The sequence below is a fragment of the Rhinoderma darwinii genome, chromosome 3 (genome assembly GCF_050947455.1).
Source record: "Rhinoderma darwinii isolate aRhiDar2 chromosome 3, aRhiDar2.hap1, whole genome shotgun sequence".
In the NCBI taxonomy this organism is placed as follows: domain Eukaryota; kingdom Metazoa; phylum Chordata; class Amphibia; order Anura; family Rhinodermatidae; genus Rhinoderma; species Rhinoderma darwinii.
This window is the reverse complement of record NC_134689.1, coordinates 182,631,284-182,657,646: the sequence shown is the minus strand read 5'-3', so window position 1 is coordinate 182,657,646 and position 26,363 is coordinate 182,631,284. Positions and strand designations below refer to the sequence as shown.

The 26,363-nt window shown below is 41.7% G+C and overlaps 1 protein-coding gene across 1 annotated transcript in view; it reads right to left on the bottom strand.

Annotated features, from left to right (window-relative positions):
- Window positions 1-26,363, bottom strand: part of CAPZA2 (capping actin protein of muscle Z-line subunit alpha 2) — a 42,641-nt gene continuing 16,278 nt past the window's right edge. Inside the window, exons 2-10 of the mRNA XM_075857123.1 lie at window positions 21,520-21,583; window positions 20,765-20,816; window positions 20,259-20,322; window positions 18,627-18,833; window positions 18,437-18,516; window positions 15,928-16,006; window positions 11,053-11,124; window positions 10,335-10,397; window positions 1-899 (exon numbers count right to left, since the gene is read on the bottom strand). Coding sequence (XP_075713238.1) covers window positions 759-899; window positions 10,335-10,397; window positions 11,053-11,124; window positions 15,928-16,006; window positions 18,437-18,516; window positions 18,627-18,833; window positions 20,259-20,322; window positions 20,765-20,816; window positions 21,520-21,583 — 822 coding nt within the window. The 3' untranslated portion in view covers window positions 1-758. The remainder of the gene's footprint in view (window positions 900-10,334; window positions 10,398-11,052; window positions 11,125-15,927; window positions 16,007-18,436; window positions 18,517-18,626; window positions 18,834-20,258; window positions 20,323-20,764; window positions 20,817-21,519; window positions 21,584-26,363) is intronic.

Here is a 26,363-nt window from a genome sequence, read left to right as displayed (position 1 = left end):
AATAGAAAATCTGCATTTTAATGTCACATTGAATTGTAATACATTTCAAGTGCAGAAACAGAAAAATAAACTGACAGACAAAATGAGTACAGGATTATATATATATTACAATTTGCCTTGTTATAATACATTGGCGGCTATGTAATAAAATAAGAGTTAAGGGCAGATGGATTTCAAGCCAATTTGAATAGCGGTCATCGGAAGAAAGCATTTAATAGAGATTTAAGCAATGAATGATTCATCAATTTGGTAACGAGAGCTCGGCCTTCATCTTACTGTATTTACTTTGAGGTTAGTTCAATTTAGCAAAATATAAAAAAAATACAATGGAGCATTCAGACAAATAAAGCGCTTTACATGGCAAAGCCACATTAAAGTGCCTTGTTATAGAGCTGGCACAATGGAGTGTAGTACTGTACCGACACGGAGAATTCCACAAATGTCGCGAGCTTTCCTTGCATAATCCTTACACTGAAGTGCTTATTTTTAGGTCATTAAATTCATATTTTCTCTTATTTTGCTTTATGTGGAAATAACCAAATATAGCACAAAGACCACCCCTCAAAATGTAAACAAACCGAAATGAAACCAATAAGGTAAAGGTTGTGCTGTAGCGGAATTATTTTAATTACAGTGATTTCCTATTTTAATAGCAAGGGGCCATGCTGACCAGGCGAGTTGGCAGTTCCAAATACATTTGTAACCATGTTTATGTATATGCACAGACACTAAAATCATCCAGTCATGCAATGTTCGCATTAGGCATTTTGCATCTCTTTGCCAATTTTGTAACTAAGAATCTTGTTCCAGTCGATCTTGGTGCGTGTCACTGGCAGCTGCCGGCGTAAGGCTTTGAAAGTAGTGTCCGACATAGTCTGGTAGTTTTCACTGATTGCAGTCTAAGGAGGAACACAATATTTCAGGTTACTTCATGGTGATAATGCGTGACGTGATAAATATCAAGACCACACGTGTGGGGAGAGGTTAATAAACAACAAAGGGGCTAGAATACAATAATGGGGGCCTGGTCTTAAGTCAGACCCAGTGAGGTGACTCATTGTTGGAGTAGCCCTTTAAGAACTTTGTGACATAGGAGTTTCTCAGCTAGCACTTCTACTCAATGAGAGGGAGAGAGAAGACTAGAAAGGTTAAAAACAGCTGGTGAAGTGGACTTGAAGTATAAGCAGCATTTATTTTTACATCCTATAATAGCTCTTCGAATTTAAAAGGGTATCCTGGCTAAACATAGGCCTATTATAAATGATTCTGCACTAAAGGATATCTTCACCAACAAACCAGGTAGATTTAATTTCAGGCAAGAAACTTGAGGAATTGACTGGCTCCTACCAGTAAAGTATCGGTGTTAATGCTCTGTCTGCATTATGTCCCTGTTCCCGAATCTAACCGGCACATACAGATGTGGAATACGCAGTGTATGCTTATCTTCACACGGCGCTCAAATAAAAAAAACGATGTGTAAAGGTGTCAAATACGCTAGCGTTTTTATGAAGTGTTTATCACGCGTCTTCCACGCGTTTGATGCGGTTTCCGCATGTTTTGGCACTTTGTGCGAGCTCTTCGCATGTTATTGGCACATAATTAACACTCCTTTGGAATATGGTAACACTGCGCATTTTTGGCGTGTTTTATGCGCCAAAGAATTGACATGGCACTTATTTTTTATGCAATGCATTTTTTTTTAAATACGCGCACGTAAAAAAAACAAAAACCTGCATTGTATATACTGAAGGCACGCTTTCCCATTGATTTGAATGGGAAGCTTAATAAAGCGTTTTGACGCGTATTTAGGCGCATAAAACGCGCCAAAATTAGTGTCAAATACACAGTGTGAACAGGGCCTGTGTGTTGTCATTTTGTTCTACATGGTCGGAAGAAGTACATTACAGGGAGATCCTTGGAAATCAGAGGCTTCTAGAACTGCTCTATTGTTCGTAGTGTATTTACTTTATTGTAATATGTGGGCAGAACAGTCTGAAGGAGGAGGAGAAAACATCAGTTTAATATTAGGAACATATTATTAAAACAAACGTAAATAGATTGACAGTCTTATTGGCTTTTTAAATTATGTACACGGTCGCCAACGGGCCCTAATGAAACAATTGAGATTACTCGCTGATAATTATTATTAGATTTTTACCAATGGTGGATTCAATTGTATTGGTGCGGTAAGTGGTTTTGTCGTCTTTAGCGCTGCGGCGTTGACCATCGGCTTTGAGATGGATGGAGCGGTCGGCCTCCATAGCATGCCTCACTTGTAAATACAAGTACCGTTTCCTATTTTTTGTTTATTTTCATTATTTATTTGTAGGTATCATGAGATGAAATGTTAGGATTCTCGAATGACTTTTTTAAAGTAATGTATTTAGACCTTATTTATTGAATTATGGCTAATCATTTATGCGATCTTACACCACGCACTTTAGTCAAGGTATTAGATTTTTTTTAATGTAATCTATGAATTGTATCGATGTGAAGACGTAATTTCCAGTTTCCCTCTGAACTTTGGTTTAAATACGGCTTTGTATAATTCATTGAAGTTACCGGAAGAAGAGGTCGGACTGATGTCGCAAAGGATAGTACAGTTCTAATATAGAGGTTTTACTTTTCTATGCTCTCACATTTTAAACTACATATTAAGGCCCCAGGCACACAACCACAGAACTCATCTGTAATTACGGACCCATTCATCTCTATTGCCCACGGACACCTTCCCGTATATTTTACAAGAAGGTGTCCGTGCCTGTAATCACGGACCGGGATCACGGTTACGGCTGAGTGCAGTGGGCCTGACAGTGCCGCTGGATTTCGGCATTTTCCTGTATTGGTGGATGGTTATCCCAGCTGGAGAGTTTGAGCAGCGGCCATGTATAGCAGGGGAAAGATGACTATATTTATCTAGATATAGATCACATATTAGCCCACTGCTTAGTCAACAGCGTTCGCTTTGACAATGATCCGATTGTAGGGCTCCTGCTGCTAGAACCACCAGCAATGACAGCAGAGTCAGATAATAACCATCATTGCTGCAGGGGAAAGTGAAGTATTACACAACCCACTAAAATAGATGGGTGGTCTCTAATGCATGAACATGTTGGGGCCCCCATTGCAGAGACTTTCAAAGTCCTGAGCAGTGGACTCTCCTTTGTTTCCTCCATATGACCTAACAGGGTCATATGAAAGGATACAGAGCAATATGAACTACAAAAACGGAGCCCAAATCACATCTCGTAGGTTTTCTTTTGTTTTTCTTTCATCAAAAGCACCTAAAACGGTATTTTGACGTGAACTCCACAACCTATTAAATAAAAATATGCTCTTTTGAACATGAAAGTAACAATGGCAGTTTTATCCTTTTCGAAGGAGCAGCGGTTGTATTTTTAATGGAATGCAGAAAAATTCACCAAAGATCTATTCGTTTTGAAAACAGTTATTTCTCCAAAAATCAAAACTATAAGTGAATCCACTTTGCAAATAGTCTTTATTAAAAAATATTTACGTTTTTTTTTTTTGTCTGCAGCTCCTAAGGAGACCTTTTGTGTCTCCAGTCTCCATAGTTACAGAATACAAACAAAGCCTGTGTTGACTGATCCAGCAGTCATGTGTTACTCCACTATGTAGGTTTGGCATAAAGAGGGAGAGGAGTAAAACGTTACTTCAGGATAAGACTACACCCAAGGTTTACTTCTAGTTGTATGGTTTGCACTGTAAGGCTGGGATCACACGAGCACATTACGTCCGTAATGGACGGAACGTATTTCGGCCGCAAGTACCGGACCGAACACAGTGCAGGGAGCCGGGCTCCTAGCATCATAGTTCTGTACGATGCTAGGAGTCCCTGCCTCGCTGCCGGACAACTGTCCCGTACTGTAATCATGTTTTTAGTATGGGACAGTAGTTCCACGGAGAGTCAGGGACTCCTAGCGTCGTACATAACTATGATGCTAGGAGTCCGGCTCCCTGCAGTGTGTTCGGTCCGGGATTAGCGGCCGAAATACGTTCCGTCCATTACGGACGTAATGTGCTCGTGTGAATCCAGCCTAACCATGGAGACACAGACTCAAAAACTGGCTAGTTGCAGGATTACTACTTTAAAGGCCGTGTTAAGACAGAGTTTTTTGCCATGGTTTTTGCAGCGGCAAAAAACGGCTGAAATGGACTCCCATTGCGGGAAAAAGCAACATGCCCTATTTTGAGGCGTTTTCAGACTCGAAAGCCCCATTGAAATCAATAGGAGACAGAAATAAATGCGTTTGACGCTTTGTTTGCCACGATTTTTGATGCGTTTTTTGGGAAAAAACACTCGCTATTCCATCTTTCTGTTGAAGATAGCTAAAAAAAAAAAAAAGAGCCTAAAAAAAACTGCGGCAAATAATCGCGTCAAAAAACGCGTGTGATGCAAACCACTTAAAAAAAAACGGACCGGATTTTAAGGCAGAATTTTCTGCCTGCAAAAAAACTCAGTGTGAACAGGGCCTTAGTTTTATTTTAGATGCATTCAAGCAAAACATTGGTTGCAAAGCTATTTACATACTCTTTAACCCCTTGAGGACAGAGCAATTTTTTTACATTTCCCCTCTTTGCATCCCGACGCTCATAACTCTTTTATTTTTTGTACGACGTAGTTGTATGAGACTGTTTTTTGCGGTACGAGTTGTACTTTATGTAGGTACCATTTTCTGGTACAAATACATTAATCGTTTAATTTCTATAAATTTTTATTTTGGCGAAAATGCAGAAAAAAAAAGCAGTTCCGCAGCAGTTTTAATATTTATTTTTTTTACACCATACACCGATCATCATAAATAATGTTATACATTTGTTGTACAGGTTGTTACGGTCGTGGCGATACCAAATATGCATATATTTCATGTTTTGGGACTTCTATTTTAAAAAGTTTATGAATTATAAAAAAGTGTGTTTGTGTATTTTTTTTACTTTTTATTTATTTATCATTAATTTTTTTTTTACATTCATTTAACTTTTTTTTTTTAATCCCATAAAGGGATTTATCATTTTGATTTTTATTTTGTAACTGTAATGTACTGGCATAGATCTATATGCCAGTACATTAGCCTGTTACTGATTGTACACAGGCAGCTGTTAGGGCATACCTCAGTATGCCCTTACAACAGGAAATATGTTCAGACAGCCCTGGGGTCCTTCAATGGACCCTGGGCTGTCTGGCCATACGAGTTATGGGCTTTGATCGCGTCAGTTATATTCTGTGACGCGATCAATGTGCAGTCCACCCTCTTTGAACGCCGCGATCAGCTTTCATCGCGGCGTTCAAAGGGTTAACAGCGGAGAGAAGATGTTTCTCTTCTCTCCGCTGTCAGAGCGGGGCCGTGGCTGTGTATTACAGCCGTTGCCCGCTCTCGATCGCGCGCACAGGGACGGCTGTCACACAGGACGAGTATGCTCGTCCTAATGCGCGAAGTGCTCGCCGCTCAGGACGAGCATACTCGTCCTGTGTCGGCAACCAGTTAAAGGGGAACTGGTAGCAAGTTATAGAGCAAGAGGAGCCAAGAAGATTGATCTATAGTTTTGTGGGAAAAGATTTAGTGTAACGGTGGGTGATGCTATTTCTGTATGCACACTCATGCAGGAAAGGCAGTCAATCACGGATTAGAACCGCTTACTGGACTTAGGCCTCATGCACACGACCATAGCCATGTGCACGGCCGTGATTTTCAGATCGGCCGGGGGCGGAGTGTCGCCCGCAAAATGCGGGCTGTGCACATGGCCGCGGCCATTATTTGCTCTGATCCTGGACCGCAGAACACGGCCGTAATAAGACATGTCAGTTCTTTCTGCGGTCCGGGCTCCTGGGCCATGCACGGACCGTGGAAACCACGGTCGTGTGCATGTCCCCATAGGAATGAATGGGGTCGCAATTCTCACGTGGATTTTCGGGGGAATTGCGTCCGCAAAAGCACATTCGTGTGCATGGTGCCTTAAAGGAACAGTGTCATCACAAATTTTTTTTTCATATGTTCAAGATGTTAGTGCTTTATTAAAAACGTTTATATTTATTTGTGTGTTTGTGTTTTACTTTTTCTTATTTTTACACTTTTTCTTCCCTATGGGGGCTGCCATTTTTTGTTCCATTTCTGTGTGTGTCGATTAACGACACATACAGACATGGAATACGGCAGCCACAGTCCCATAGGGACTGAACGGCTCCCGTCCCATTCACTTGTGTGTACGGCGTCTGTGTGGGAACTGCGCATGCGCCGCTCCCACACAGTCCAATTTGAAATTGGCGCCGTCCGGCGCCATTTTCCTGTGGACCGGAAGTCGCGGCCGGACAGTAATATTACTACTTCCGGTCGCGGCTTCCAGACTTGTGCACTTGGACCAGCGGCAGCAGACGGAGCGGACGGGCCGGAGGGAGCCGCGGCGGCAGGAGCAGGTAAGAGATTTCAATGTATGTTCGTGTTTGTGTGTGTTTACTACTGTATGTAAACCTACTACACTGTGTGTTAGCTCAAAAAATGGCGACACACAGTGTAGGAGGTTACACCGTTCAAACCCCTCGTTTATCCCGGCACTAGCCAGGATAAAGGAGGGGGGGATGCTGAGATCTCACTAGAGCGAGGGCTTTTTACCCAATTTTGCAGCAGAAAAGCTATGTGGTTGCTTTACCACATGCTTTTGGGAATGGCTCCATCTAGTGACCAGAAATGGTAAATACTATAAATTTGAATCCAATTTATAATATTTCCTGACTCGTGAAAAAAATAAAAAAAATTTGAACAATGTTTAATCACCCACACACTAAATGTTTAATTTAAAAAAAAAAAACATGTTTTTCTGGCAACACATTGCCTTTAAGCCCAGTGTTAGGAAGAATTTGAATGGTCACAAACCTTTCAACAAACTTTGCATACATCAATAGTACAAGTGAATGTAAATATAAGAAACTTTGTAATATATCTTATTAGAGGAAATGCCTATTTCTCCACTCATCAAGCCCATCTCCTGCTCCCCCACTGCACTGATCATTTACTCTCAATTCACTGCTAAAATTAATCTTGAGAGGAGACGGATTATCAGATCACGGTAGGATCAGGTTACATGATGCCCATTGAACGGCTATTCGAGAGTGGAGGGGGTGATCAAACGAAGAGTGAGAGATGCAGATTCTGCTAAGTGTTCTCTCTCACCCAAGTTCTGGATTCACAGCTACGCTGCTTGTTACTGCTGTATAATCCCCTACATGCTGCTGCAGCTTCAATATATGTGATAGGAGAGCAGGATGTTCTATTCCCTATCTCTAGCTATGTGTGCTGCATATAGCAGTTAGGCTCCACCTACTATCTTAGGCATTAGACAACCTAAAGGAGGAGGGTTATTCCTCATGAAGACACATAGGACAGCTTATTCTGAAAAGTCACCTGAAAATTTCGGTATGCTCTTAATCAATAAATTACAAGTTATTGAATCTTTTCCCACAAAACTGTATATCAATCTACTAAGCTTCTTCTGCATAATTTTCAAGAAAATTTCAAAAGGCTATTTTTTCATGGGCCAGTTCTGTTCTAAAGTGGTTTTGACGGCCTTCTATATTAGAGATCCCCCATAAATCACCCGATTTTAAAAACTGCACCCCTCAAAGTATTCAAAACAGCATTTAGAACGTTTTTTTAACCCTTTAGGCGTTTCACAAGAATTAAAGCAATGTAGGAGAAATTTTCAAATTACAGAATTTTTTGTTATTTAAAAATGCATTTCTGCAAAGAAAAAAAAAAAAAAGTAACAAAGGGTTTTACCAGAGAAACTCAATATTTATTGCCCAGATTCTGCCGTTTTTAGAAATATCCCACATGTGGCCCTAGTGCGGTAATGGACTGAAACACAGGCCTCAGCAAAGGAGCACCGAGTGGATTTTGGTGCCTTCTTTTTATTAGATATTTTAGGCTCCATGTCAGGTTTGAGGAGTTCTTGTAATGCCTGTGATGCCAAAACAGAGAAAACCCCCCCCCCCCCAAAAGACCCCATTTTGGAAACTACACCCCACAAGGAATTCAAATAGGGGTGTAGTTAGCATTTTGCACCCACATGTGTATCATAGATTTTATTAGAATTTGGACGTGAAAATAAAACATTTTCCCATTTTTCTAACAAGATGTTGTTTTAGCTTAAAAAAATAAAAAAAAAAAAAACAGAAAAAAAAAAACAATTTCGACAAGGAATAAAGAGAAAGCCCACCAACATTTGTAAAGCAACTTCTCCAGAGTATGTAAATACCCCATATGTAGTCATAAACTGCTGTATGGGCACACGGTAGAGCTTAGAAGGCGTGCTATTTGGCTTTTGGGGCGCAGACTTGGCACCATGTCGCATTTGCAAAGAAACCAATCCAGCAAAGCCCCAGTGGGACCAAAACTGGAAACTCCCCAAAAGTGACTTCATTTGGGAAACTACACCCCTCAACCCAGGGGTGTAGTGAGCATGTTAACCCCGCAGGTGTTTTCCAGAAATTAGTGTAAACTCAATGTCGCGGTGACACAATCCTTTCTGCACAGGCCGTTGTTGCACTGATAAATGGTGTCCTTCCTTATCCGTCTTTTGGTCCACACTCCGCATCTTTGCAGTTTGAGGGATTTTGCTGGGAAAGTGTTGTCCTGGTATAATGCGGGCACCTCGCTTCCAGCAGATATGTTTTGGCCCTCCCCTTCCTGGTTCACTAATTTTTGTGCCTTAATAAATCGCCTCGTGAAACAGAAGAAATGTTCCCCTCTGATCTGCACAACTGCATATTTTTCTTTCCTGAGCCTTAACTCATTTTATTTTTTCATAGACATAGTGGTATAAGGGCTGTTTTTTTGCGGGACGAGCTGTGGTTATTTTTGGTACCATTTTGGGGTACATGCGACATTTTGTCTTTTTTTGGGAGGCAAGGAGACCAAAAAACAGCAATTTTGGCATAGTATTTTTTATACAGCGTTCACCACGCGTCATAAATGACATGTTAACTTTATTCTGCGGGTGAGTACGATTCCGGCGATACCAAATTTATAGCACTTTTTTATGTTTTACAACTTTTTGCACAATAAAATTACTTTTGTAAAAATGTATTTTTTCTGCCACCATGTTGTAAGAGCCGTAACTTTTTAGTCGACTGAGCTGTCCGAGGGCTTGTTTTTTGCGAGACAAGCTATAGTTTTTATAGGTACCATTTTTGGATACATGCGACTTTATGATCACTTTTTATTTCAATTTTGTGGAAGACAAAGTGACCAGAAAAAAGCATTTCTGGCAATGGTTTTTTCTTTTTTTTACGGCGTTCACTGCGCGAGATAAACGACAACATTTTAATAGTTCAGGTAGATACGGACGCGGCGATACCAAATATGTATGGTTTATTATTTTTTTCAATAATAAATGACTTGATAAAGGGTAAAAGGGCGATTGTGTTGTATTTTATTACTTGAAACTTTTAGTTTTAACTTTTTTTTAGTCCCACTAGGGGACTTGAAGGTCCAACTGTTTGATTGATGTTCTAATACATTGCACTACCTATGTAGTGCAATGTATTGGAACTGTCAGTTGTTCACTGACAGCAAGGAGATCAGGCTCTGGGCAGGGGCTAATCTGCTTCCGTAATGGCCGAGCAGGAGGCCATTGTTAGGCCTCCTGTTGCTATAGTAGCAGTCGGCAGCCCTGCCATCGCATGGCAGGGCTGCGGATTTGCTACAAACCACCAATATGCAGCAATCGCTGCATCTAAGGGGTTAATGGTAGGGATCGGAACTAGTTTAGGTTCCTGCGGTTGCCGCAGGGTGTCCGTTGTAACATACAGTGGACACCCACTGCTGATGACGCCGGCTGAGCTTCTGAGCCATCTTGCTGTTGGTGCCGGAAATCTTTTAGGCCCTGTCTCTGAGCTGGGCATAGGAGGCTTCCGTTGCTGGCAGAGCGGGAGGCCAGTATTAGGCCATTGCAGTCACCGGCAACCCATCGTTCACGTTGCTGGGGTGCCGGTGGCTAAAAACCCCTCAGATGCTGCTATCTCTATTGAACGTAGCATCTGAGGGGTTAATCGGTGGGATCGGAGGCTAGCTCTGGTCCTGGCCGTTACATCAGGGTGCCAGCTGTGACATTCTGCTTGCACCCGGCGGTGATGGTGCGGGCTCAGCTCCTGAGCCCGTACTATCACCGCGACGTATTGGTACTGCGCTTTGCGGGAACCCCTGCCCGACAGCGCCGCATATATTCGGCGGATGTCAGGAAGGGGTTAAAGGAATGCTCTGCACTGCAAACTGAAATTCACGGGCTGTTTTATTTAAATTCATTTATTGAAGACATACCTGGTACTCATTTTCAGCATCCTCTAGAATTTTAATGAACTCCTTAGCAGTTTGAACTTCATTCTTAATGGGAAAAAAAACAAGAAAAACTATGTACATTAACCAATTACAGTAACTACAGCCAGCGCAGCAATAATACACAACCCTTGCAAGTATTATGCCATGACCAATTTTGCTACGGTAACGCTAGCAACCAGCCACCTTTGAATGGATTTAGTAGTACAATTTAAGTTAAATTGGGAATTATATAATATTAATACAAGCTATACCTGATTGATTATATACAGTAAATGTACAGTAAGTTTAATTTCACCATGATCAAGTCTCCGTGTTATTGTAATAGCGAGAGACCGTGTTTCCTAACCAGGGTTCTATAGCCAGAATATAGAATTATATTTAGCTACACCTACACCAGGCTTTTCTGAGGTAAAAATGGGTGCTCTGGGGTTTATTTATTCTTTCCTTAGAGGTCCCCCTCTTGGTAATCAGGTTGAAAACGTTTGTTTTATTAAAAGTCAGAGAAAAGCAGCACAGAATTTAGTTTGCAGTAATAACATTGCATTAGCTGAAAATTTGTGAAATTAAAATTGGTTGACTGCGGTTGCCCCGAGAAAACCAGGGTAAGGTTCCAGTAGGTGTATGAGCGGTCACTTGTTCATAGGGGCATACAGGTTAGTGAGATACCAGTGACCCAGATGCGGTAATGTCATGTACTTACCGTCACAGTTAGTGACTCTGCAATATCTTTATGGCTCACTAGCTGAACATTACCATCTTCATAATAATGAACCTGCATGGAAGCAAACAAGCTTAATAACTATAAATCAGTTAAGAAATGTACAATTTTACAGAAGTTGCACTAAAATATTACCAACATAAAAACAAATCAGAAATAAAACCAAATACAATCAATAAGAATGCTTAGGCCCTGTGCAGATGGCGTTTCTGGCCTACATTTAACGGTACATACCGTATGTTAAACGTGAGGAGTTATGAATGGCTTAACAAGTGGCATCCGTCACCACAGAGTTAAATGGTATACTTTAAATGTAAACGTCATGAACTCATGGTCCCGTTAAACGTTTACCATTAGTCTATGGACTACAAATGCCACTATTAGGCATCCATTTAACGCATACATCGCCCCCATATAACGGTATCAGTTTAACGTGTAAGTCATGAAAGGTTATCAAAAAGCTCATGACTTAGGGCATGACCACACGTGGCGGATTTCCTCCGCAACTGTCCGCATCAATGCCGCACCTAATCCGGGTTGCGGATTACGGCTGCGGATCTGCACAAAATGTGCAGAAAATTGATGCGGACTAGCTGCTGCGTACTGCAGTAAAAGTGCTTCCCTTCTCTCTATCAGTGCAGGATAGAGAGAAGGGACAGCACTTTCCCTAGTGAAAGTAAACGACTTTCATACTTACCGGCCGTTGTCTTGGTGACGCGTCCCTCTTTCGGCATCCAGCCCGACCTCCCTGGATGACGCGCCAGTCCATGTGACCGCTGCAGCCTGTGCTTGGCCTGTGATTGGCTGCAGCCGTCACTTAGACTGAAACGTCATCCTGGGAGGCCGGACTGGAGACAGAAGCAGGGAGTTCTCGGTAAGTATGAACTTATATTTTTTTACAGGTTGCTGTATATTGGGATCGGTAGTCACTGTCCAGGGTGCAGAAACAGTTACTGCCGATCGCTTAACTCTTTCAGCACCCTGGACAGTGACTATTTACTGACGTCTCCTAGCAACGCTCCCGTCATTACGGGAGCCCCATTGACTTCCTCAGTCTGGCTGTAGACCTAGAAATACATAGGTCCAGCCAGAATGAAGAAATGTCAAGTTAAAAAAGCAAGACGCATCCGCAGCACACATGACATGTGCATGACAGCTGCGGACTTCATTGCGGAACTTAGAATCTCCATTGAAGTCAATGGAGAAATTCCGCCATGAGTCCGCCACTGCTCCGCAACAGACAGAGCATGCTGCGGACACCAAATTCCGCTCCGCAGCCTATGCTCCGCAGCGGAATGTTACGCCTCGTCTAAACGAACACTGCTAAATTAAAGTGTAAGTCAATGGACAAACGGCTCCGCTGCGGATTAACGCTGCGGAGTGTCCGCAGCGGAATTTAAGTGAAATTCCGCCACGTGTGAACCCAGCCTTATACGTTAAAACTATACCGATTATGTATGCCCTACAGTGGCATACATCACCCATAGGCTCTGATGGTAAAAAAAAAAAAAAGACCAAAAAAAAAAAACGAAACACAACAACACACGCACAGAGCGTCGGGCTTCCGTTCGGCCTTTGTCGGAGGAGCCGATGAACGGAAAGCCAAGTGGAAACCATAGCTTCCATTTGCATTACCATTGATTTTAATGGTAATGCTTCCGTTGCAGTTGGTTCCTGTAACGTTTTCAGTTTTTTTTAGCTGAAACAATAGCGTAGTAGACTACGCTGTTTCCGTTAACAAAAAAGAAAACGGAAACCAACTGTAAGGGAAGCATCATCATTGAAATCAATGGTAATGCAAATGGAAGCTATGGTTTCCACTTGGCTTTGCGTTCATCGGTTCCTCCGACGGAAAGGTCGAACGGAACCGATAAACGGAAGCCCAACGCTGATGTGAACACTGCCTTAGTTACTTTGTCAAATAAGTCTGAGTTGGATGCAATATACTTAAAGAGACGGACATTCGATTTTAGCCTACCAAACGGCTAACACTAGCTATAGGATATAAAAAAAAAAAAAAAAAAAAAGTAGTAGAAACATACCAGTGTAGACTATATTAGTCCTTGCTTTAGGGTACAAAATCAAAGTTTTATTCTGCCGAGCGTCGTATGTAAATGAGCTCTCCCGTGTTTGGCATCTTGAGCTCCAACCCCTCTCCTCTAGTCCTCATCTCCATACAAGCAGAGCGGTCAATTAAATGCAGAGGGAAGGGGTTTAGAGCTCAAGATGTTGGCTGGTTTCTGGAAAGGTAATTTACATACGGCACGCTGCAGAACAAACATAGAATTAGTTCTTACCGGTAATTCGGTTTCTAGGAATCCTCCATGACAGCACAACAGGAGGATGACTCCACACCCTAAGGCCCCATGCACACGACCGTGCCCGCAATCACGGCCCGCGGTTGCGCGCACGGCCGGCCGTTGACGGACAGCCACATTTTCGGGCCGTGCTCCCATACCAAGTATGGGAGCACGGCCCGCAAGATGCAAAAGAACGGACATGTTCCATAATTTTCGGAACATTCCCACAGCACGGACACCCTTCCGTAGCGCTACGGAAAGGTGTCCGCGTTCAATGAAAGTGAATGGGTCCGTTTTTGCGGACCACAATTGCGGTCCGCAAAAACAGAGGTTTTTTACGGTCGTGTGCATGGGGCCTAATAGGGACAGGAAACACAGAGGTTAAAAGCCCCTCCCCATTCTAACTTCATCAGTGTTGTACAAATAACTCGAAGCATCGCAAGACACCTAAGAACCATAGGGAGGGAAATAAGGGTGCGCTCATGGAGGATTCCGAGAAACCGAATTACCGCTAAGAACCAATTCTATTTTCGCCAGTCATCCTTAATGACAGCACCACAGGAGAATACCAAATTATCACCTTTTAGGGAGGGACCACTGCTTGAAGTACTTTTCTCTCAAAGGACAGATCTTTAGTTGAAAAAATGTCCAAACAGTAGTGTTTGGAGAACATGTGAGAGGTAGACCAGGTCGCTGCTACAGATCTGCTAGATGGTTGCATTAACCCTTTCGGCCCAAGTGACAGACTGCTCTCGTAGAGTGCACTTTAAGTTTGCTTGGAGGAGAGAAGCCTTGAATGGTGTATGATTGAAATAGCCTTTTTAATCCAATTAGAAAAAGTACTCTGATCTGTTTTCCCCTTATTTAGACCTTGAAATTGAATAAATACGTTTTGATCTAATCTCCATTCACTGGATACCTCAGGGCATCTTAAAACCACTCTCCACACATCCAGGGAATGAAACTCTGCCTCTCCCTGGTTAGAAGGATTTTGACAGAAGGAAGGCAACACAATATCTTGAAGCATGTGAAATTCGGAGACTACTTTTGGAAAAAAACTTGGGTCTAATTTGAAAATGATTTGATCGTCCAGTATTCTTAAGTAAGGTTCTCTTATCGAGAGAGCTTGGATTTCGCCAACTCTTCTGGCTGATGTAAATCGATATATAAGAACAGCCATTTACCATAAAAAAGGTCTCGGATATTTGAATCAGTTTATGATTAAAGGTGACATAGGTAGTCCTTTAAGAACAATAGGCCATTGGAATACGGCTGGGGAGCTCATGGAGGACCAGAGCCTTAGTTTATTTGGGACCATTGAGCTTAACCTCCAAAGAGGCACATAGCCAAACCAAAGCAGTCGCGGGGAGGTAGGATACCAATCGACCTCCGCTGCTTTGTAAGTAAAACAGAAAAATGTTAAGACATACTAGACTCTGTTCCCAGAGCACCTCTCTGCCATGCCCCATAGGTGCAGGAAAACACTGATGGAGTTAGGATGGGCTTTTGACCGCCCTGTGTTTCTTGTCCCTATTAAGGTCATCCTCCTGTGGTGTGGTCATGGAGGATGACTAGAGAAAAATTTATATTTTACCCTGAGGCAAGGACTAACATTCTAGACTTATTTTTCTACTCATTTACCCTATGGCTAACTCGGTATTAGCCATTTGGTAGGCTAAAATCTGATGAGACTCCCTTTAACTGCAGTCCTGTTAAAACCACTGATAAGACACGAGAGGATATCATGATAAGATATAAAAAAAAACAAAAAAAAACAACAAAACAGCTCTGCTATGCTTGTGTGAAAAATAAACTAAATTGTTTCCTGGATGTCAAGTGTAGCATGTAAAATGGTTTCATAGGGCAAGAATGATAATAAAAGTGAGGAGCCCCGAAAAGGCTTTGTATCACGAGTCCATAAAACAGGCAACACCATAAGGGTGGTGGCTGGAGACCAAACATGAAAAGAATTGATAGAGGTTGTGATCCTGCTGTATCTACCCACACAGATATACGGCAATGGGTAAGACAAATTAAAAAGGGAAGGCCAAAATAAAAAATCTAATTTTAACCAATTCAAAATGAAAGTGTATTCAGTTTTGCAAAGCAGCATTATTAATATGCCTTCAGGAGATCTGCTCCCCAGTGTAAAATACAGACACGGCTCCCAGTGTGGAAGACACATCCCCTGCGCATGGAAGTAGGGTGGAATCAATATTCACTATTGTGGTCAGAGACAGGGCTGCAGTATTGCAAGAATTCCGCATAGATGACAGTCAATATACCAACAGCAGGAGTGCAGACATAGAACACGGCCAGTAGTAGAGGCCACGGCATGGGTTCTAGCTCTAAAGCCACCGTCTGAATAAATAAATGATAAAATGTTTCGAAAAGAAACTATTCATCAAAGTAACATTTATTTTTATTTTATTTTTTTAGCTCTATATGTTGCACATTACATAGGATTTGCTTAGTCTATGTTTGACTAATGTAGATTTAATAATCTAAAAAAAAACAACAAACAAATAAAGCCATACTCTGCATAATATAACTATACCTGAATTTTAAGAATGCCAACCACCTTTGTAGTGGATTGTGTGATTGTAAACTTCCATTCTGACCTCCAGCGTCCATTCCTGTAAAATAATTTTAAGTATATTTTTATGTGAATTAATAGAACACAAAATCTAAAATTGCAAACCTTATAAAAGTAGACATCATAAGAGTTGCCGAAAATCAATAAATTTATGAGAGATAAGATGCACTGTGCACTTTTGATAGTAGGAGATTTCAACGGGGTTATTGATGTATCTTTGGATAGAACTCATTTATTAAATAGACACAATAAACAGGATACAAAGGTTTGGGAAATGTACTAGAGGAATTTGGGTGGATCGATGCTTGGTGTAGTAGAAACCCGGTGAGTAGGGTTTATTGGGGTAATTGAAAAATCCTTTTTGGTTAAGCACCCAAAATTGATAGTTGAAGAATTTGCTTGTTATTATGCCAATGTCTATAAAACAAGAAAAATGGGGGAGATAAGAGTTTCTCGAGACTATTCCATTGTCAAGACTTAAACAAGAACAAAGGGATATGTTGGATGCCCCAATCACAGTGATGGAATTGGAGGTGGTTATTAGGAATACCCCTGGAGGTAAGTCCCCTGGGTTGGATGGGTTGCCCTTTGAGGTTTACGCACAATATATCGAGGCATTAGGGGCTAGACTTATGGATCTATGGGATAACTTACTAGGGGAAGGGGAAATGTTGCTTACACTTATTTTAAAATCAGGGAGAGACCCTATCAAAATGGAGTCTTATAGACCAATCTCTGATTAATACGGATGTTAAATTGCTGGCTAAAATCTTGGCAAATAGGTTGGTGAGGGTTAGTTCTTATTTGATTCATAAGGACCATTGTGGCTTTATGCCAAACAAGTCTACGTCAGATAATATTAGAAGGCTGTGCATGAATCTCCAGTGGGGCCATGTAACCCAGGGGAAAGGTCCATTTTGTCCCTTGATGCTTGTATGGCTGGATTCACACGAGCATGTTACGTCCGTAAAGGACGCAACATATTTCGGCCGCAAGTCCCGGACCGAACACAGTGCAGGGAGCCGGGCTCCTAGCATCATAGTTATGTACGACGCTAGCTGTCCCGGCCTCTCCATGGAACTACTGTCCCGTACTGAAAACATGATTACAGTACGGGACAGTTGTCCTGCAGCGAGGCAGGGACTCCTAGCATCGTACATAACTATGATGCTAGGAGCCCGGCTCCCTGTAGTGTGTTCGGTCCGGGACTCGCGGCCAAAATATGTTGCGTCCTTTACGGACCAAACATGGTCGTGTGAACCCAGCCTAAGGCACTTGACACTGTGGAGTGGCAAATGTCTGTTGCTTAAAAACAAAACATACATTAATTTAACCCCTTAGTGACCACCAATACACCTTTTCATGGCGGTCACTAAGGGGTCTTATGCTAGGCCGCCGCCTTTTCACGTCCTTATAGGCCGCCAGAGGCACGTCCTAATAGATTGCCTGTCAGATTTACACTGACAGGCAATAATGCTCTGGTATACTAAGTATACGAAAGCATTATAGCAGCGATCTGAAGATCGGATAGTAAAGTCCCCTAGTGGGACTAAAAAAAAAAGTAGTAAGTAATGTGAAATAAAAAGGACAGTATAAAAAATAAATAAAACCATTTTTTTCCCCATACAAAGTGGTTTTATTTAGATAAAGTGTAAAAAAAAGAAATAAAAGTACACATATATGATAACGCCACGAGCAGTGACTCAAACAATAAAGGTAATATGTAATTTAAACCGCAAGGTGAACACCGTAAAAAAAAACACCCTACAAAAACCAATGGCGAAATTGCTATTTTTTTTTCCATTGCCTCCCAAAGGAGTCATAATAAAAGTTAAGCAATAAGTCCCATGTACCCCAAAACAGTATCAATCAAAACTACGTCTCGTCCTGCAAAAAATAAGCCCAGAAAATCACTACATAGACGGAAAAATAAAAAAAATGATGGCTCTTGGTACGAGACGTTACAAAAACAAATAATTTTAGTTCAAGTGTTATTATTGTGCAAAAGTCGTAAAACATAAAAACACTATACATATGTGATATCGCCGTAATTGTACCGTCAATTTTAAACGCATAGAACAATGGTGGAATTTCAGGGTTTTTTTTCTATTCCCCCCAAAAAAAAGTTAATACAAGTTAATCCAAAAATTATGTACCCAAAACGTGCCAAAAATGTCTCCCATTGATTTTAATGGAGGCAGAGGAGTTCTTTTCCCGCGAGTGGAAAAACCGTTTCGCGGGAAAAAGAGACATGCTCCATCTTTGGGCGTTTATGTCTCGGACCTCCCATTGACATAAATGGGAGGCAGAGAAAGCGTATTTCGCAGTGTTTTTTTGCCCGCGACACTCAATGGCCGCGGGCGAAAACCGCGGCAAACAGCGTGCAGGCAGAAAAAAATCTGGCTCAAAATTCCAGACGAAAAAACACTGTGTGGACATAGCCCAAGAATGAGGCACTTAAATGACTTACCAGAAGTTCTTCGCTTGAAACTGATGACTCTCAATGCATGCAATTATCGTTTGTTGTCCATCTATTGTTTTGCCATACACCTGAAAATATTAACATTTCTCCAGTTAATACTTAGCGAAGGGGTGCTGGAACAAACATGTTATAGGGGAAGGTAGACAACTTGTGGGGGGGGTCCCAGAAACAGACTTACAGTACAAACTCCATTTGGATAATGATCTTTCACATAGGATCTCACTGCAGTGTCAACAACATTCCTCCAAGACTCGATGGCATTTTCTCCTTCAGAGGGCTTTAGGTCGCTTGCTTCCTTTCTTAAGTGATCAAATTTGAATGAAATCTTGTTTTTGGGATCGAGGAATCTTCCATTTCCAAGATCTCCATGTTCTGTTATTAATACCTAAGGTAAAAAAAAAAAAAGTAAAAGATGAGAGCAAGAGCGATATATAGATAATGTGCAACTCCCTCTGAGGACCAATACTATACTCCGATATCTGCACACTATAATTATGCATAATCACCAATAGCAAGTCTTTATTTTTTCATCATGTGCAAAATTTCATTATGCAAAATTACACTGTATGGAGAAAAGTATTGTGACACCTACAGGAGCATTAATAAAGAGTTGGTCCCCCCTGTGCAGCTAAAACAGCGCCCAATATTCTGCAAATATTTTCTACAAGATTTTGGAGTGTCTGTGGGAATTTTTGCCCATTCATCCAGAAGATCATTTGTGAAGCCAGACACTGAGGTTGTATAAAAGGTCCTGGCTCGCAATCTCCCTTCTAGTTCAACCCCATGAAACACCTTTAGGATGAGGTCAGGGCTCTGTGCGGGCCAATCAAGTTCTTCCACACCCGACCATGCCTTTATAGACCTGGCTTTGTGCACTGGGACAGTCCTGCTGGAACAGAAAAGGGCCTTCCCCAAACTGTTCCCACAAAGTTAGAGGAAAACAATCGTCCAAAATGTCTTATGCTGAAGAATTAAGATTTCCCTTTACTAGAACTAAGGGGCCTAGGCCCACCCCTGAAAAACAACCCCATAGCATTGTCCCTCCTTCACCAAACTTTACAGTCGGCACAATGCAGTCAGGCAGGTAACGTTCTCCTGGCATTCACCAAACCAAGACTCATCCATCAGATTGCCAAATAGAGAAGTGTGATTCATCGCTCCAGTGCCGTGCTTTACACCACTCCATCCCATTCTTGGTGATGTAAGGTTTGCATGCAGCTGCTCGGCCATGGAAACCCATGCCATGAAGCTCCAAGGGCGCAGTTTGTGTGTGAATATTAATTCCAGAGGTTTGGAACTGTGTAGTTATTGAGTCAGCAGAGCATTGGTGACTATTTATACACTATGCACCTCAGCACTCGGCAACCCCGCTCTAACTGGACGTGGTCTTTCACTTCATAGCAGCGTTTCTGTGGTTCCTCAACGCTTCCACTTTGCAATAATACCACTCACAGTTGATGGTGAAATATCTTGGAGGGAAGACATTTTACAAACTGACTTGTTGCAACGGTGGCATCCTATTACAGTGCCACGCTGGAACTAGGTGACCTCTTTACAACGACCCATTCTATCACAAAGGTCTGTAAGGGCAACTGCATGGCTAGGGGCTCGATTTTATACACCTGTGGCAATGGGATGAAGGAAATACCTGAATGCAATGATTAAGAGGTGCCTCAATACTTTTCTCCATATAGTGTATATAATTAAACATTTGATGGAAGGTTCTTCTTTACAGGCATTTATCCTTTACAACTAGCAAGCAAATCACTTAAAAAGACCGTCAATAATTTCATGAATAGTTTACACATACCTGATCGTCATAGCCTTCAATTTTTACTGGGGTGAACTGATCCAAGTTGTATTGTGCAAAGGCACTAAATATAGGAAAAATGTTGAAAATCAAGTTGTAGAAACGCAAACTCCCGTCTCATGTCAATAATGCATGGTATTAAAAGTATAATAACTGACTGTTATTCATATCCAGAGGACCCCCCTCACAAATCCAGAGACCAGGAGCGCCTTGTTGCTAGCAGAGAAGTTGCCCCGCATCCATGAACACTTTCCATTGTAGTCCATCAGAGGTACCAAAACAGCTGAGCGCACCTGCCAGGCTGTTTCTGGATCTCCCATAGGCTATAATGGAGAATGATTAGGCACATGCGCCAGTTTCATCTCAAGCCAGCCTGAGTGTTAGTGGACAGCTAGAAATCTTATAAGCCAGAATTAGACAATTCATACCTGCACCCACTAAATACTCCCCCTTCAGTCGTGTCAGGACTTTTGTGGAATGAAGATTTTTGTGAATTTGATACTTACTGAGCAGCACCTTCCCTGAGTAAATTATCGTTGTTAAGCAGGAACCGAACATCTGTAGCGAAAAAAAGTTAACATAATTCAACAATATCTTTATTGACAAATAACAGACAATATTTTGCTAAAATATGTAGTATTTGCAAAAACACTTTTACTTTCAGCAAAGTAGGTCACCATTTTTGGTTGACAATTCTAATCATATGCTCCTACTTTTATATACAAGTTTTAGAAATATTTAAAGTCCTGCCAATGTTTTTTGCATTATACTCAATGTTGGATGTTTTCAATCTAATGTTTCTTACGTTTTCCATTGAGCAGTTTTTCAAGAAATTGTATAGGTGCAAATGAGTCAAAGGTGTGTTTTCCCATCACTGAATTAGTCCTTGGGGTAAAGCATAAAGACTTGTTCAATGAGGGCTTTGACCATTCACTGTAGCTCAGTAGTGTACGTGAGAACACATGGCAGGACAGTCTGTTTGATGCACGTAGAAGACTTCACTAGTAAAACCGCTAAAAATATTCATATGGACTAAACAGAACAATCATCTAAAATTCAGAATAAGCACAACGCAACTTATTAAACAGCCGAGCGCGTGCAAAACAAAAAGAAACCCTGAAAATTATAGCAAGTCCCAAAATAAAATCTGCAACGATCACTATTTTTTTTAAAGAGGTTTTTTTTAAGCGTTTGTAATCTAATGCCATTCTTAAATATCTTGTCATTTATACAAAGTTGTAACATTAACTGTATTACTCACCATTGAACACTTCATTAAACTCTCCCGGTGGAGAGTGAATAATGAATTTTGCAGCAACACGTACCTAAAAAACAGAATTATTTAAAAAAACAAATTCATTTCCACTTAATTCATCAACACTCCAGCATCACATCACGTTTTTGCCCTATGTATAGCATGTACGCCATGAACGCTCCCGACGTACACGCTACGACGTGTCCTTAAAGAGACTCTGTCACCACATATAATGAGATGGACGCTGTAATGTAGGTGACAGCAGTGATTTTTATTTAGAAAAAAAATCTATTTTAAACCCCTTTATGAGCGATTTTTAGCTTTATGCTAATGAGTTTCTTATTGCCCAAGTGGGCGTTTTTTTACGTTAGACCAAGTGGGCGTTGTACAGAGGAGTGTATGATGCTGACCAATCAGTGACCAATCAGCGTCATGCACTCCTCTCCATTCATTTACACTGCACTAGCGATATAGTTATATCACTATGTGCAGCCACATACACTAACATTACTGCAGTGTCCTGATAATGAATATACATCACTACCAGCCTGGATGTGATGTTTATTCAGAATCCTGACACGGCTGAAACTTTTCTGTGAGATTCCAGTAAGGCAAGCGTAATCTCGCGAGATTACGATGTAACCTGTCATTTCCCCTCTCCTAAACTCCTCCACTGACTGTAAATAACGGTCAGACATTTATCGTAATAATCCGGTGTCTCGTTGTGCGCGAGAGGACATCAATGCACAAGCGCGGGATGTTGTGTGCTGGGGGAAGGCGAGGAGCTGTCAATCAAAAGTAAGGAGGCGGGGTAAACTCAGAAAGACTTGAGGAATGAAGATTTTACTCTTTTATGCTCATTAACATACGGTGTGGGAACACTCAGGCTGGATTCACACTAGCACATTACGTCCGTAATTGACGGAACGTATTTCGGCCACAAGTACCGGACCGACCACAGTGCAGGGAGGCGGGCTCCTAGCATCATAGTTATGTACGACGCTAGGAGTCCCTGCCGGACAACTGTCTCGTACTGTAATTATGTTTTCAGTACGGGACAGTTGTCCGGCAGCGAGGCAGGGACTCCTAGCATCGTACATAAGTATGATGCTAGGAGCCCGGCTCCTTGCACGGTGTTCGGTCCGGGTCAATTACGGACGTAATGTGCTCATGTGAATACAGCCTAAAAGGCTGAATACTGAGGGTATGTTCACACGCAGTGACCAGAAACGTTTGAAAATACGGAGCTGTTTTCAGGCGAAAACAGCTCCTGATTTTCAGACTTTTTTTTTTTAACAACTCGCATTTTTTCGAGCGGTTTTTCAATGGAGTCAATGAAAAATGCCTCCTAAAACGGAAGTATCCTGCACTTCTTTTGATGAGCCGTCATTTTACGCGCCGTACTTTGACAGCGACACGTAAAATAAAGGCTCGTGGGAACGGAACATCGTAATTCCCATTGAAAGCAATGGGCAGATGTTTGTAGGCGTATTAGGGGCGTTTTTTCAGGCGTAATACGCCCGAATTACGTCTGAAAACACTGCGTGTGGACATACCCTAAAGCTACAGAGCAGACTAAGAAGATAATTATAGGTTATATAGAAATTATTTTTCACCCACTACATCCAGGTATTGCCGATTTAATAGGTGAAATGATGGTGGCAGGTTCCCTTTAACCCCTTAAGGACGCAGCCTAGTTTTGGCCTTAAGGCTCAGAGCCCATTTTTCAAATCTGACATATTTCACTTTATGTGGTAATAACGTCGGAATGCTTAAACCTACCCAAGCGATTCTGAGATTGTTTTCTCGTGACACATTGGGCTTCATGTTCTAGGTAAAATTTGGTCGATATATTCAGTGTTTATTGGTGAAAAATTGCAAAATTTAGAGAAAATTTTGAAAAAATTGAATTTTTCAGAATTTAAATGCATCTGCTTGTAAAACAGACGGTTATACCACCCACAATAGTCACTAGTTCACATTTCCCATAAGTCTACTTTAGATTGGCATCGTTTTTTGAACATTCTTTTATTTTTCTTGGACGTTACAAGGCTTAGAACATAAACAGCAATTTCTCATATTTTTAAGAAAATGTCAAAAGCCTTTTTTTTAAGGTACCTGTTCAGTTCTGAAGTGGCTTTGAGGGGCCTATGTATTAGAAACCCTGATAAAACACCCCATTTTAAAAACTAGACCCCTCAGAGTATTCAAAACAGCATTTAGAAAGTTTTTTAACCCTTCAGGCATTTCACAGGAATTAAAGCAAAGTGGAGGTGAACTTTGCAAATTTCATTTTTCTTGCGGAATTTCAATTTTATTCATTTTTTTTCTGTAACACAGAAGGTTTTACCAGAGAAACACTACTAAATATGTATTGTCCAGATTCTGAAGTTTTTAGAAATGTCCCACATGTGGCCCTACTGCGCTCGTGGACTAAAACACAAGCCCTAGAAGCAAAGAAGAACCTAGTGCATTTTGAGTCCTCTTTTTTTATTAGAATATATTTTAGGCAGCATGCCAGGTTTGAAGAGGTGTTGAGGTGCCAAAACAGTAGGAATCCCCCAATAGTGACCCCATTTTGGAAACTACACCCCTCAAGGAATTCATTTATGGTTGTTGTTACCATTTTGACAGCACAGTTTTTTCACAGCACGTATTTGAATTGGGCTGTGAAATGAAAAAAATGTCATTTTTTCCAATAAAATGTCATTTGTGATCAAAATTTCTTATTTTCACAGGGAACAAAATGCTCAATTTTGTTGCCCAATTTCTCCTGAGTGCAGCAATACCCCATTTGTGACAATAAACTGCCGTTTGGGCCCATGGGAGGCCTCAGAAGGGAAGGAGCGCTGTGTGTTCTTTGGAGTCCAGATTTTGCTGGATTGGTTTTCGGCTGCCATGTCGCATTTGCAGAGCCCCAGAGGTATCAAAGCAATGGAAACCCACCAGAAGTGACCCCATTTTGGAAACTACACCCCTCAAGGAATTAATTTATGGGTAATGTGACCATTTAGACCCCATAGTTTCTTCACAGAACTTATTTGAATTGGGCTGGGAATTTAAAAAATATATATTTTTTCCAATAATGTCATTTTAGCTCAAAAATTCTTATTTTCACAAGAAATAAAATACTCCATTTTGTTGCCCAATTTGTCCTGAGTGCGGCAATACCCCATTTGTGGTGATAAACTGCCGTTTGGGCCCATGGGAGGGCTCAGAAGGAAAGGAGCGCTGTGTGTTCTTTGGAGTCCAGATTTTGCTGGATTGGTTTTCGGGTGCCATGTCGCATTTGCAGAGCCTCAGAGGTATCAAAGCAATAGAAACCAACCACAAATGACCCCATTTTGGAAACTACACCCCTCAAGGAATTCATTTATGGGTGTTGTGACTATTTTGACCCCATAGTTTTTTCACAGAACTAATTTGAATTGGGCTGGGAATGAAAACAAAATTATTTTTCCCAAATAATATGTAGTTTGGGCTGAAAATTTCTTATTTTCACAAGAAACAAAATACCCCATTCTGTTGCGCAATTTGTTCTGAGGGCCGCAATACCCCATTTGTTGTGATAAACTGCCGTTTGGGCCCATGGGAGGGCTCAGAAGGAAAGGACCACCATTTGGCCTACTGGGGATTTTCTAGTGCGAAGTCATGTATGCAGAAGCACCTGAGGTACCAGTACAGTTGAAACCCGCAAGAAGTGACCCCGTTTTAAAAAATACACCCTTAAGGCATTCATCTAGAGGTGTAGTGAGCATTTTGACCGGAGACCTACACCCCATAAACTGTAATGTGGGTTCTCCCGGGTATGGCAATACCCTACATGTGGCTGTTATCAGCTGCCTGGGCACACAGCAGGGCTCAGAGGGGAAAGACGAGGGAGGATAAGCTGTGCGGAGGGCATCAGGGTAAGTAAAATTGGGGTAAATTATAAACCAAGGGATGTATGATAAATTTTAAAACACTCTTTCATACAGAGCTCTGGTTATTCGGGACACGTGTCACATTGATATATTGTGTCATCCCTTATCGCCCTCTTATAGCAGACTTTTCACCTCTTTTGACTTTTTCCCTTCTTGCCAGTTTGGGGAACTTCCCCTGGAAAGTGTTGCCGCCCTCGTACGATGCGTGTGGCCCCGATTCCAGAAGTACTGGGTGCCCCCCCTTCTTGGTCCCTAAAGATTAGGTTCTTGATAATCACCTCTTGAAATTCCAGGAAAGTTCCCGTCTGGCCTGCACATCGACGTAGCACGTACACATTGTACAAAGCCATCTGTATGATGTGCACGGCCAGCTTCTTATACCACACCGCATAGCGCTGTAGGGCTTGATCTTACAAGTCCACCCCTCCCATGTACCTATTGTAGTCCAGGATGCAGTCTGGTTTGGGGGTGGCCTTTCCTTCATATATCCTAAATCTGTAGGTATACCCTGATGCACTCTCGCAGCTTATACATCTTCACGCCATACCTTGCCCTCTTACCCGGCAGGTACTCGCGGAATTGAACCCTCCCTTTAAAATGTACCAGGGACTCATCTATAGAAATACACTTCTCGGGGGTGTATGCTTGGGAAAACCGGGCACTGGAACGGTCTAATAGGGGTCTCCGTTTATACAAACGGTCAAAACTGGGGTCATCTCGGGGTGGGCACGGCTCATTATCAGTATAATGTAAGAAGCTAAGTATTGCCTCATTTATTTATTTTTTTAGGTTCCAGTTCAGTTCTGAAGTTGCTTTGAGGGGCCCATATATTAGAAACCCCTATGAAATACCCCATTTTAGAAACTAGACCCCTCAAAGTATTCACAACAGCATTTAGAAAGTTTATGAACCCTTTAGGTGTTTCAC